This window comes from Triplophysa dalaica, chromosome 20 (assembly GCF_015846415.1).
Source record: "Triplophysa dalaica isolate WHDGS20190420 chromosome 20, ASM1584641v1, whole genome shotgun sequence".
NCBI classification, from domain to species: Eukaryota; Metazoa; Chordata; class Actinopteri; order Cypriniformes; family Nemacheilidae; genus Triplophysa; species Triplophysa dalaica.
Window position 1 is genome coordinate 2,599,362 of NC_079561.1, and position 14,736 is coordinate 2,614,097.

Below are 14,736 nucleotides of genomic sequence, written 5' to 3' on the forward strand. Positions count from 1 at the left end.
ATTTAGGATTGTTACACAATTTAAACATCGTTAATATATTAAACATCATATCATGTATTTAAATAAAAATGTTCACATGTATAAATTACTACAAATTAATAATCACGTTGAGACATGTAATAACAAAAGCAATGAGACAATATGTAAAATAAGAAATAAGATAACAAAACTTGTATGATACGTGTATAATGTAGCCTATCTGTTCTTCACTTTTAAAATCACAAGTTAAGCGTTGTGTGATGTTTGTTCGCCTCTGCGTGTGTGTGTGTAGACAATGGTTTGTGTGACGACCAATAGGATGAGGCTAAATGCAATTAAAGCCACATTAATTACTGACCAAGCGATCTGCTGAACTATCGTTGTTTATAAGTATAATTTAATAAAAATAATATTTAGTAATGTTACACAATTGTATCATTGTTAATATATATTGAACATCATATCATGTATTTAAATAAAAATGTACTTAATTACTACAAATTCATAACCACGCATGAGACAATATTAACAAAGCAATAACACATTATGTAAAATAAGAAATAATGTACGTGTATAATATAGCTGTTCTGCACTTTTAAAATCACAAGCTAAGCGTTGTGTGATCGTTTGTTCGTCTCTCTGTGTTTGTGTGTGTGTGTGGAATATGGGAGTGTGACGACCAATAGGATGACGCTAAATGCAATTAAAGCCACATTAATTACTGACAGTGTTGAAGCTGGATCTGCTGAACATGCTTGATAAAGGAGATGCCCGCGTGGGGGAAAGAACATTTACATTCGTATTTTATGTGTAGATTAGATTCATGTCAGGGGAAAAATTTATATAGGTGAAAAAAAGGCTTTTGTGAGTCTAGTAAAGAAAATTAAAGTGGCTGAAGATGATAATTATGCTTTGTGTAAATGTTCGTCAGATTGTTTTTTTTTGTTTTCATTTCAATACATTGTAAAGTGATTTAATAAATGTTAATTCATGGGCAGTGCATACTTTTGATTAGAACGTTTTACACGATTCATTAAAACACATAATTTGTATCAATTTTAATAAAGTAAAATAATGCATCAATCAATTATTTAATGGTGATACTATAAAAAATACAATAATTCAGCCCACATTGCACACATTAAGGATGTATAAGATGATCTTGCAATAACAACATCATGTTTCTGTGTGTGTTTATCTCTGTGTGTTTAAAGGTCAAATTGTACAGTCACATTTCTCCAGATCACCTGTTACAGGTGTGTGAACGAGTGAGCCCTCTTTTAGATAGGGAAGTGCCAGCCAGCGTACCGGGTGTTAACTCGCTGCTGGGAGCTGGACGTCAGTCTGTGTTGCGTACCAACAAGAGTGAGTGTCTCTCTCTGCCCCCCCTCCCCTCCTTTATGTCTAATTGTGCATTCAAGTCATGAGCGCACAGGTACACCGCCATAAAATCAATTACCAGTCGGAAACTGGAGTTTTTTTTATCATGGTAGAGGTTCATATTGATTATAAGTTGTAATTGTAAATTTTCGGTATAATGTAGTTTGCATGCATTTTGTGTAGTTTTGATAAAGAATAAAAAGCCTGAAAATACTACTCATTTGGCTATTAGCTCAGACCAAACTGCCCCATACATTTTTCTATAAAGCAAATTTATATTACTTTTGGCAGAATTTATATCTATATTATTCACTTAAATGCTATATTTTTAATATTTCCAAATAGCATTGAGTTTAACAGTGTATGCAATGGGATGTAGTAATGTTGTTTTTACCAATTTATTAATTAGACATATAAAATAGTAATATGAACATGATGAGCACATCCAATACTATCATTAAAAAAATCTTGTTTTACTTAATATATGTGGATGTGTTTTCTACATTAATCCCAGTTTGTTTATGTCTGGCTAGAGATTCCATCTCTGCCGTGTATATTTAATGACGGTCCCACGTGTTTGTTGGCAGGTTGTAAGCACGTGGTATGGAAAGGGTCTGCCCTCGCAGCCCTGCATTGTGGCAGGCCACCCGAGCCGCCAATCATCTACGGAAGCCCACCCAGTATTGGTAGGTGCACTTCTCATTGGTTCTGCTGTTAATGTATTCCACTAGAAACATCAACATGCATCCAGATGTTAATAATCCTACATTTTTTCTTGTAAAATGTATTTTCTCATGATGTTTTTTAAACACTTGTATGCTCCAGTGGAGACAATAAACAGTCGGAGGCTGAATGGCTCTTATCGGTTGGGTCAGCTGGTGCCTACAGCTGTTTACCAACATATGAAGATGCACAAGAGAATTCTGGGACACCTGTCATCAGTGTACTGTGTCACCTTCGATCGCACTGGCCGCCGCATCTTCACAGTAAGACATCTGGTTTTGTATTTGTGTGCATGATTGTCTTGTAAAAAATGTTTGGTAACACTTCAGTAAAGGGGGCAATTCTCACAGTTAACTAGTTGTTGTTAGCATGCCTATTATTGACATATTGGCTGTTTATTAGTACTTATAAAGCACATATTCTGCATGACTTTATTCTACATACCTAATCCTACCCAATACCTTAACATAACAACTACATTACTTACTATAAATAAGCAACAAATTAAGTGTTTATTGGGGACAAAGTCGTACCTAATGGTTTGTTAATAGCGAGAATTTACCCCTTTTCTGAAATGTGACCAAAGTTTTAATCTGCTTGAAATCATGCAGTACAATGGGATTAAAAAGTTTGGTCCCCCTTTGCATTGGGTAGAGTTGTTTTTCCATTAAGTTTAGTATTACATGCCCTTTTGGAATTGTAGTCTGTTTGTTCTTGTACCATATGACTGTGTTGAATAATTGTAAGTTTTTTTTTATTTATTTAAGTATTAATTTAAATATGAGTTTTTTGAGGAAGTTTATCAAAAAAGAAAATGGCTTTAAATAATAAACTATTTAAAATAAATTAAATGTGTTCCAGATTTGCAGTTGCACGTAAAAGAGTCTTTAAATGAGCTTTTACTGTAATATTTAAATAAATAAAAGAAAAATAGTTTGTGTTGCAGGCTTAATGTAATGAGCATATTTGTTACAATATAGATCAATTGTTGGAGTTCTTAGCATTTGATCCATTGGCATTGAGAGAAGTCAAAATGTTTGAAACATCTGTACATTTGGCCGTTGTGGAATGTTAAAAGGCATTTGAAAGGATGCTGCTATACATTTAATGGGCTGTTAAAATGTTTAAATAATGGAATACTTGAGGTCAAGAGCTTTAAAATGATAACATACCCAGATGAATAGTATAGTCCGAGATTACTGGATGGAAATTGAAAGAATTTATTATGGCTGTTGTTTTAAGATATCGGTTCTGGGTTTGAAGGATTTTGAAGGCACACTTTTCTTGTATTTTTCCAATACATTTAAAGATGATTAAATGCATTTGTTGTGGTTTCCTCTTGTACTATTTTACAGTTTTCATTTAAAAGTTCAATTGCTGGATAGTTTTGATGTGTTCTTGTGACTGATGATCATGTACAAAAAGTGTGTTTACTTGCACTTCCAGTGGCATTCAGAGGTCTATTAAGAATTCAGAAGAATTGTTTCTGCATTTTTTAATTAAATACAATTAACTATGCTCATTGGTACTAGGCTGATAATGCAACTTGTCATAAAAAATTTTTAAATGTAGAAAAATAACTTCTTAGTATTTGGTATGTCCCTGTTTTACTTTAAGGACAGTGTGCACTTGAGATGGCACGGACCCAATGATTTATGTTATCCATGTCCGATTTAAGAATGATCCAAACAGCATCTTGTGCTTTGATGAATGCATGAGTGTCTGACCTTTAAAGAATGAATACAACAAATTTTGTTACACTTAGTTAATGATCCTAAAATTACAGATTCTTGAATATTTGGTCTTTGATTTTCTTCTTTTTTTCTTTCCTAAAACTTAGTTTAAATGAAATAATGACATTCATTTGAGACATTTTGGACGTCACTGCACATCCTTCATGGATTTTCAATGAGTTGCTTAATTCTTTCAATTTTGTGGGACACTGGAAACACATTCTCTTTTCCTAGTGACCTAAAGGGATATTTTTAGACAGACAGTCTTTCTGATCTTGTAACAGAAACAGATAATATTTTGACTGGGATTATTGGATAAGTGTCGAGGTTAAAGGTCGTTAACATGTTCCGTCTGGACAAGGCAAGCAAACAGTTGCTCCGTGACATCAATCCTCTCTCTACAGTATTTGAAAGATTCTGTTAATCGGCGTGTGACTCACGCTTTCTCAGTATTTGTCAGAGCTGTAGTTTTTTTAAGAGTACTGAGTGTATTTTGCTGATGTGTGTTTTGAAGTGTGCACATTTGGGTTCCATTTTACCCTGCAAGTTTTTAATGCTCCAAAAATGGCTGAGCAGCAAGGATTACCCCCCCCCGTTCTCTCTCTTTTTTCTCTCTCTCCCTCTCTTACACACACACTCTCTTATTCTCTTTGTCTTTTCCATTTTCGATCTCGGTCTCTCCGTATTTCTCCTTCCTCTCTCTTCTCTTCTCTCTCCAGGCGTAGGGGGTGTGTCTGTCCATGCACATTGGAAAAACGTGTTTCTTTTGCGTATTTGGCTGCAAGCCAAGAATAAAATCATCTCTTTCTTATTCCTGAGCTATTAGCCGGTGTGTCATTGGCATTCCGACCGTGTTTAACAGATCTTTGTTAAACACGGTCATCTCCGCATGCCGCTCGGGGATCATTTTTCTTTGCACAATTTGATATGCATGTGCGGCCTGCTGGAAATCAATGTTATTAACACAATAATTCCCGTGTTTCTGGAAACAACAGTGATGTTGTATTCATATTCAACATTACAAATCAAAAGGAAAATGGAAAGGAGGTTTTTGCAAAACAGCATCTTCCAATATAGCTGTGAATGAAGGATTGGGTTCAAGTTGCTCTTGCTCCTTTATGGTTCTGTCATGGAATGACACAAGCAACACACATACACTCACACACATGCACGCACACACGCACGCACACACACACACACACACACACACACACACACTGGATTTTAGGTTAACAGTATTTTTGATTCACCTGGTAAATTCAGATGGGACTTGCATGTAATCTAAGTAAAGCCTATTATTTCTCAAATGATGTTTGAAGAAACTTTAATAGTTTATTTTTGCGATGAGAAGTTGAAATGATATAATTCTCAGTTCACTAAACACTTTATCATTAATCACCTTGTAATCATGATGGATTAAAATGTTAAAATTCACGATTCGATAAAAAAGGATATTCTTGTTCTTTTTTTAAAGAAAATAATAATTTACATTATATAATAATGTTTATGTTTTTCTTAAGTGTTTTTATTTTAGCCCAGAAATGAGTAAATTACATTTAAAAGTCATTGAACAGGAAACAACGCATCATACCGTCAGAATTAGTTTCCTATTTCTAATGGTTTATTATCTTGCCGTCTTTAATGTTTCTAAAATTATTAAACAACTTCTGTGGCCTGCCTCTGAGGCCTGAGGGAAATTGTTTTGCTTTGGCATGTTTCAGACGTTGCTTCAGGCATGTTTCTTGACTTAAGCTAGTTATATTGTAAATTTTCGATAACATTTTTACAGATTTTATTTGAAATGAAATATTCTAGCTTTAAAGGCTTACTTCAGGCGTTATGATGTCTGATTTTGGCACGGGTTACCAGGTGTGTATTATGTCCTCAGGGTTCGGACGACTGCTTGGTGAAAATCTGGGCGACGGACAACGGGCGTTTGCTGGCGACACTAAGAGGTCACGCAGCAGAGATTTCCGACATGGCTGTGAATTATGAGAACACACTGCTGGCGGCCGGCAGCTGTGATAAAATGATCAGAGTGTGGTGCTTGCAGACCGCGGCCCCGCTGGCGGTACTAGAGGGCCACGCGGCATCCATCACCTCGCTACAGGTGAACAACACGGTTACCTTTCCAATTTTATGTTTGCAATAAACACAACCAAGCGTGCATCGATATAGGCATTCATACACTCAATCACATACATCATCGTACTTATAGTATTAGGACATTTTAGTGTGTTTCTGATATTTGTGTATGTGTGTAGTTTTCTCCGCTTTGCAGTGGCAATAAGAGGTTCCTGTCATCCACTGGAGCTGACGGCACCATCTGTTTCTGGCAGTGGGACGCACGCACACTCAAATTCGGGTGAATTTTGTTCGTTCTCTCTCATCTGTGAGGATTTAGGAAGAAGATGTTTTCATGCTATTCCGAGTATATGAAGATCTTTTTGTTTAGCTGAATTGATGACCCTTTTTGTCAACCCAACATTAAAGGGGAACAGCAAAAAAACAGTTAAAATACTTTTTTAAACCCAATATCCAGAGATGTTTATCAGTAAGCCATTTTAAGAAAATCTGTTTGTGGATAGCATCCATTTGATGCCTTTAATGATGCATAAATGGCTCAACAAGTGTCATGAATAACTGTTTAGAGCAGTATTTCTCCCACTCGTTGTGTTTTACTCAAAAGTCACTGACTGCAGCTGTAATGTGTCAGAGGAGAAATGTACCCGGTTGCAACTCCTTCAGGGCTCCAGACAAAGTAGGAGCACTGTAGCCCCTGCTGAAATATTTAGGAGCTCATGCAAAAAATATAGGGGCACACCTCATATCAGCCTGCCTGCAATGCGATTACTCAATTCTTTTACCCAAAATAACTGTATTACTGATACTGACAAATGAGTTACTTGATGACAGCAGGTTTGGTTCTGCTTTTTTAAAAAGAGACAGAGTCTACAGCGAAGCTTTGTTTTTGATTGGTGCTAAACAGAGAGACCGTATTCTGAATTCATTTGAACCAACAGACATTGTGCTTGTCAAAAAGGAAATATTTAAATCTTACACATTAAAGCAAAATTAATTCGGGACAGTTTCCATCATGTTCACACAACCCATGTAAATATAACGTAAAATAAAACTTAACAAGAGCATTCGCCTGTCGTTCGTTCTCGCTGTGAATGGATTTGAAATGATCCAGCGCTCAAACACATAAATGACGTTTCCTGCAGTCCTCCGCGGTTTGTTTTGTTTTAAACGTCTCATATATCAAACAATTCGTCCTCGGGTTCAAGAAATCTGTCACAGCAAACAGCGACTCACATTGTGTGTGTGTAGTTGGTTATGACGACCAGGATTGTGTGGGTCCGCGGCAGCGGGAAACGTGAGTGACCTGCGCAATTGACTATAACACACAGCATGCACAGGTGACGGGCTCTCGTTCTACTCGTCTTACCACATTTAATAACAAATAGAAGAAATGTCAAACTTGCAGGTCGCACATAAGCGAGTACTTAAAAAATGCTTGCACTACCTCAAAATCTAGTCGCAAAATGCAACCATTCAGTCGCAGTCTGGAGCCCTGCCCTGAGGGTAAGAAAACCCTTTATAATGTTACAGTTAGAATTGGGGGATTTCTTACTGACACAGATTTCTACCCGGGTTTTTTCTCCATGTATTCATTATTGGAGTTTTGGTTCCTTGCCACTGTGCCATGTTGGCTTATCTTCTGCAAATTCCATTAACGTTGGTTTATTGGGATGGTCCTTTCTGTTTGTACTCTTTACACAAATGTTCCTCTTCTGAGTTTTTTTTTCACGTAAAGTTCATTTGAAACAATGCAACATTGTAAAAAGCTCTATATTATTAAACCTGACTTGACTTTCTGTGTGTGTTATGTGTGCAGGCAGCGGCCTAGTAAATTTATCGAGCGACCCAGACCGGGTGTCCAGATGATCTGTTCCTCTTTCAGTGCAGGTAGGCCAAAAGTGTCAAACCTCAAGCTCCAAATGCTCCATTTGAACAGGTGCCCTTTATCATTCACATATACTCAGTCCTGTGACATTGTGAACGTTTCAACAATCACCTTGTAGTAAAACTTGTGTGCACTAGGACAGATTTATTTTTTGAGAGTCCTTTAAGAAATTAGATGGTGAATGTCCATTATCATGAAGCTATATGTGTGTATTCTCTTGATTTCAGCGGAATATTTCTATTGTTCTGAACGCTAATTGTGGATTATAGAGACATTGTGGATGTTTTGGGTTTAATTTTTTTTTGCTAAGTGAGTCTATAAATATCCTGTTGTCAGACAGATATCTCTTACTGTCTCTTCCTAAAAAGAGCTTTGTAGAACTGCAGAAGCTCTTTAAATAAACACACTACATCACGTAAGGGTGAACATTTTTTTCCTTTTCTTTCTTTGTTATAACACAACCTGCATTTATCTGAACTTTTTTTTTGTGGCCATTTTTTGCCCACATACAGGCAGTTGGGTAGGTGACAAAACAGCACCTTGATTACTATGGTGTGACAGCAAAATTTTGAAAACACACTGTTAATAATATATATTTTTAGTATTAATAAGATTTGTATTTATAATATAAATTAAGGGAGATTTATCTTCATTCTTAGTTATTTTCTAAGTTTGTGCTATCACACCATCGGACACATGTGCGCTTTACTTATCAACTACCCAATTACAATTGAGTAGAGATGGCTATCGTTAAGATTTTATCGATATCGATACTGCTTATCGATACCGGTACTTATAAATACTGTTATCGATACTACGCTCTATAATTTGAGGCAAAAACACATGATGTGAAAAGATTTTAAAGATTTAAAGATTATTTTCTACAGCTGAGCTTTAGAACTCTAGTTTACAAATGCTTTTGAGCAAACAGAAAATGCCAAAAAAATGTGTTCCTTAGCATACCACTTACGGCACTTAGCATGTGCTTATTATTTTTTTCCTTACTGATCTGCTAAATTTAAGTGCTTTAAATATACTCTGTGGCCGAATTATTCATAACAATTTTATAACTTGTTCTCAAATTAAGGACTTTTATTTTGACGGGTTGCCCTCTTTCACTCGTAAACACGCAAAACAAGCATACTACAAAAACATTGTGAAAATCCCTAGATATCCCTAGATATCACACATACGTTGAGCAAACTTCGGCCATTCAGACATCATTCAGGGATGGAAAATGACTGCGCCTCTAATTCGCCATTTAACACCCAAATACACAGAGATAAAATAACGCAAGTATCGATAACAGTATCGTTTGTCATGAAGCTTATCGATACTCTGCTATCGACACAATTATATTCCGGCCAAAAAAAGTACCGATTCTCGGTACCCATCCCTACAATTGAGTGGTGGTTAATGCCAGATTTTGCGTAAAAAAGATGACGAAATCTTTGTTTATGTCTGTTTGCACAAGAGTGTTTATTGAGAGTGCTGATGTAATTTATGTAATATTGATATTTCAGGCGGGATGTTCCTGGCGACAGGCAGCACTGATCACATCATTAGGGTTTATTACTTTGGAGGTGGACAACCAGAGAAGATATCTGAACTGGAGTCTCATACTGTAAGTAATGTTTGAGTGGCTTGTGTGTGTTTGTTTGAATCAAGCTGCAACCTTCCGATCTCTCTCACGAAGCATTCATGAAAGTGAGTTATACAGCAATTCATCGACTGGCCGCTAGAGACTGGCTCCAAAAGAGAGCACAATCTCATTGAGATTTTCATTGAGAAGTTTTCAATGATTACAGCCTGTTACAAATAATTATTTCTTTCTATATAGGTTATTTTACCCTTCATGACATAACTTAAATTAAGCCATAAAATTCAGCAAATTAGGTGCGTGGCCACTTGAGTGACAGGTGGTTTCAGCAGCCAGGTGACTCAGCTCCAACCATGTCCCTCTTCCTTGCCTATTTTCGATTGGCCACTTTAAGCTTCAAAATAGCTGCTCAGGAACCTACGGGTGACGTCAAGGACACAATGTCCATATTTTACACAGTCTATGGTTTGAATCAAAACTAAGTATCTACATGTAACTGAAGCTAATATGTGACCAGTAGTTCAGAAAAATGTGACAAATCATTTAAAATGTGTTAATGTTAGAAAGTAAAGTGGAGGACAGAAGATTTATTTATGTTTGGACAAACACCCTGTTTTTGAATCAGGCTTGTGACATGTTTAAGTCCTCTTATATAATATATTTATAAGTCCTCTTCTATAATATATACAGTTTATATTATAAAATACAACATTTTAAAATAAATAGTTATTTCATATGTTGTAATTGTTATACACGAATCCTACATGAATTATAATTAATTTTTAATAATTTGTTGCTGAAACTGTAAACAAGAGTGCTGTTGTACTCAATTTCAGCATGGCTGTAATGCGCTTGTAGAAGGTAAACAAGACCCAAATATATATAAAATATATATATCATACGGAGCAAACAAAAATACTACCAATATTTATAAAATACATAACAATACATATAGATAGAATACAGAATTCAGGCAAAATATTACACAAAGACCACAGCATCTACAAACATTTAGACATTTAGTTCGTGCCATCTATCTTAAAAATATGTATTACAGTTTGCAAGTGTGTCTATGTCTGTATTGATGTATTGTGTATGTGTACATATTGATTTTTTGAATGGACCCATTTCTATTCTCCGTGCATCTTTTAGTGTTTCCAAATTCATTATTATTTTGAGACGCTCCTCATGTTTTTTAATGACTTGTTTTTCATCTTTCCTCAGGATAAAGTCGACAGCATCCAGTTCTCCCATGGTGGAGACAGGTGAGCAACACTGGCTCTTTTTCCTGTGTGTGTGAGAGAGAGTGTGCGTTTCACGTTTGTGGGATATATGAACCCTCATATAATTATGATGAGCTGATGTTGTCAGCACAAAAAATAACCTGGTTCCCAACACGCTTGTCGGGTGCTTACGAAACTAACCAAAAGACACCATACATGAATCTTGATGCACAAAATCTCCGTATGCTTAGACGAGAGACGGAGCACATACCAGCTCTTTGTTCAGCATCTGCAAGCTTCTTTATCTTTTTCAGTCACTCTAATTTAATGAGCAAATGTTTTCGTAATGGGGGAATGGGAAAGAGAGTGTGTGAGTGTAATAAGATGGAGAAGTCTGTAACAGGTCCCCGAGGAATTAAAGAGATGGATGTTCACATGGGCTGATTTTTTACTGTATGAGACAGCATTCTGTATCAAATATAAGTAAAGAAATCTCGCCAATCGATACTGCAGTACACTGTCAAAAAGATGAAAACCGTGTGACTAGACAAGATATCACACAGCATCTTCTACACAATACACAATGTACAGTTTGTGTAATGCAGTGTAATACACTTGGACTTACTAATAGAGCTTTACAGTTATATACTCTGACTCCTTTACAGCGCTTCACTTCCTCAAAGTAATAAAGACTAACATTATTGCAAATTCATAAGCTCACAGAAAATTGCACCTGGTTACATAACCTCACTATCATATAGAGTAATAGATTTGCACATCAAAGCAATTCTCACCTTTATGGAGTAACGCGCATTGAAACTGTCAAAAGGCTTAAAAAGGAAAACATACGTTACGAACGACCCGAGATTTTTTGAGGTCGACTATTATGTAACAAAAGTCGCCTTGACTAGTCGATGACGTCTTTAATAAATAATTTACGTTTATTTGTATAAACGCGGGCTGCAGGAGAATGGCGGGACTCCTGCAAAATATCCTCTAACTATATATAGTATCTAAATTCAAATACACTGTTGTTCATCTATTGCACAAAAGCAACAACAACTAAACTAAAATATAACAGTTTTAAAGCACATATGACGCAGCTTGGCATTCTCTATAGATAAAACGACAAAAAAATGTGTTGATTTTGTTTGTGACGCTTATCATAGCAGACTTAGAAATGCACAGCAGCCAATATGAGAAACATTTTTATCTATTCTGATTCTTTCATGTTTTATTAAACGGGGAACAAGTACAAAAATAGCAGAAGATATTAAAATATCTGCGTGTAGAAACAAGCGCACTGAAATGTAACACTGGGTTCACACCAAACGCTGATTAAGCGTTTTGAGCGAGTAAATCACATACAAAGTCAATGCAAAGACGCATCCAGACGCGTACTCGCTGCAGGCGGTGAGAATGACACGAATCGACAGGCACGACAATATCGTCTTCTGCAAAGGTTTAAAATATTTGTCTACTAATCGATTAGTTCGTGCAACCCCTGTTATAGAGCAGTAAACCGGAGCAACTGCTTCCTTCTGACTTCTTCACATATTTTTTAACACAAACACAAAAATGATAACGCAAATACATATACACAGTATTTTATTACCATATTTAGCAAAAACATTGGTAAAAGGATTTTATAGCGGAATGCACATACACATTAACAAGCTGGTTTGCACTGATAACTCACAAATAGATTTTTGCACATGGAAAACGTGTGAAAAGACACAGCAGTGAGTAATAGACTTTTTAACGATGTAACAGTGCTTTTTTACCTAAGGGAAACAAATAAAATGATAAAAATATCATGAACTCTTTAATACTTTGTAAAAGAGACTTAAAACACATAGAACAGCCACATTTATTATACTGTACAAAAATAGAAAGTTTGAAAATGGGTTTCAGCTCAATTAAATGTGACAAAAAGTGTTCTAAATTGATCTATGATGTATACATTTATATCAATATATATTTTTTATGATATATCTCTTGTGACTGATATATTTAGGTGAAAAATTTTAGTGGTGAAATTTTTAGTGCACAACTCTCTGAAGTAATATGATAATATGAAGTGCTCAGAAATTTGTCTTTCTTTATAGCTAAAAGTTCTTGGTTGTGTTTGTTTTTATTAATTATCAGCTTTGTTTTTAGATTTGATATTGCGTTTTCAGATCTGTAATTGTGATTTTTTCCTGTAAGTTGTGTTATTAGTCTGTGAAATGTTGTTTTGTTTTTCACTCCACGGCCAGCATGCAAATCTGAGCTTAGTATGTGGCATTGAGTTCTGTTATGAAATGTTAGTGGCGATGTGTGAAATTCGAGTCAAATCAGAACGTATTCAAAACATATTTATTTTCTTCTTTTTAATCTTCTTTTTGTCTGACAAAACAATTGAGGTAACAAAGAGTGTTTCTTTCTTACAGGTCAGCCTTTTGAGGCTATGTTCTTAGATCTGCATGATAGATTATTATTATAGATGCATATATAAACATAAGTAGCCTACATGAATTGTGTGTGTTTAGGTTTGTGAGTGGCAGTCGAGATGGTACGGCTCGGATATGGCAGCTGCAGCAACAAGACTGGAGGAGTATTTTACTGGACATGGCCACCAAACTACCTGGGTATGGAAACATTCATCTCTATGTTAAATACATTTTCCAATAATGTTACTCTTTTTGCGTAACAATTGATTGTTAGCACGTATTTGCTATGGAGTCCTGTGAGGTAAAAAGATGCTTACCGCACAGGAGCCACCAAACTGCACTATTGTATGGCAAGCTTGGTCGCTTTAAACTCAACGAATAGATTCAAATTTAATTTGGAAAGTTGATTGTTGTCCTAACCCAATAAAAAAATAACCAAACAAAGTCAATGAAGTTTATTTCTGGCAGAATTGAGATGGAATTTAGCCTTGCTTAAAATGTGTAACAAACTTGAGACAGACCACTGAAGAAAGTGTCCAAATTGGAGCTGTGGATTTAAATTTTTGTATTAAAGGGATGGTTCATCCATAAATGAAAATAATGTTGTCATGTACTCGCGCTTATGCCATTAGAAAACTGTATAGATTGCTTGTGCCTTTCCCGTCTTCTAATATACAAGTGTGCATCACGTTCCGCTTGCTCTTTAAACTGTGTTTTTTCTCTCTTTCAGCAAGTACAATCCGCCTCCCTTAGAGGACAAAGTGACCAAACTCAAGGTCACCATGGTGGCGTGGGATTGCCATGACAACACAGTCATCACGGCTGCCAACAACCTGACGTTGAAAGTGTGGAACTCCTACACGGGACATCTCATTCATGTCCTGATGGTAAGAGTGTGCCGATGTCAGCAGGTTGAAAAAAAGGCCGTTTTTTTCAGACTCATGAGAATCATGTGATCATGTGTACTCTGACAGGGGCACGAGGACGAGGTGTTTGTGCTGGAGCCACATCCTTTTGATTCCAGAGTGCTGTTCTCTGCCGGGCATGATGGGAATGCCATTGTGTGGGATTTGGGAAGAGGAGTCAAAATACGTTCTTTTTTCAACATGGTGAGCAAAACAGCTACTCTTACACCAAAATGTTATATTGTGGAAATTTATATTGATTTTGTGTATCGTGGTTTGTATGAACGATTTGGAATTAAAGTTTATTTGTGACCCTGGACAATAAAAACAGTCTTATGGGTCCATTTTTAAAAATTGAGATGTTTACATAATCTGAAAGATGAATTAATAAAATTGAATAATATTGAGAAAATTGCTTTTGAAGTTGTTTATCATAGGCAATGTGACAGGCCATCCATTCCCAAAAATAAAGTTTTTATATATTTAAGGTAGGAAATGTACAAAATATCTTCATAGAACATGATCTTTACTTAATATCCTACATAAAAGAAAAATCTATCATTTTGACCCAAACACTGTATATTTATCTTTTACTGAAAATGTTCCCGTGCTACTTAAGACTGGTTTTGTGATCCAGGGTCACATTTACCCGTATTACAAAGCCTGTCCAAAATCCAAACACTAAAAAGACATATTATAAAATCATACAGGCCACACCACATTATTTATTACAGGTTTGATCTAAACAGATCCATGTAAATATGGTTACCCCCTGAATGTGACCTCTCTCT

At 35.9% G+C, this 14,736-nt stretch overlaps 1 protein-coding gene across 3 annotated transcripts in view; it reads left to right on the forward strand.

Moving 5' to 3' along the window:
- phip (pleckstrin homology domain interacting protein) overlaps positions 1–14,736 on the forward strand; it is a 32,450-nt gene that overhangs the window by 2,692 nt on the left and 15,022 nt on the right. For all 3 annotated transcript variants that reach the window (XM_056732614.1, XM_056732615.1, XM_056732616.1), the window contains exons 5-15: positions 1,194–1,344; positions 1,947–2,045; positions 2,185–2,345; positions 5,704–5,925; positions 6,080–6,180; positions 7,717–7,787; positions 9,309–9,409; positions 10,610–10,650; positions 13,140–13,238; positions 13,771–13,927; positions 14,015–14,149. In XM_056732614.1, coding sequence (XP_056588592.1) covers positions 1,194–1,344; positions 1,947–2,045; positions 2,185–2,345; positions 5,704–5,925; positions 6,080–6,180; positions 7,717–7,787; positions 9,309–9,409; positions 10,610–10,650; positions 13,140–13,238; positions 13,771–13,927; positions 14,015–14,149 — 1,338 coding nt within the window. The remainder of the gene's footprint in view (positions 1–1,193; positions 1,345–1,946; positions 2,046–2,184; positions 2,346–5,703; positions 5,926–6,079; positions 6,181–7,716; positions 7,788–9,308; positions 9,410–10,609; positions 10,651–13,139; positions 13,239–13,770; positions 13,928–14,014; positions 14,150–14,736) is intronic.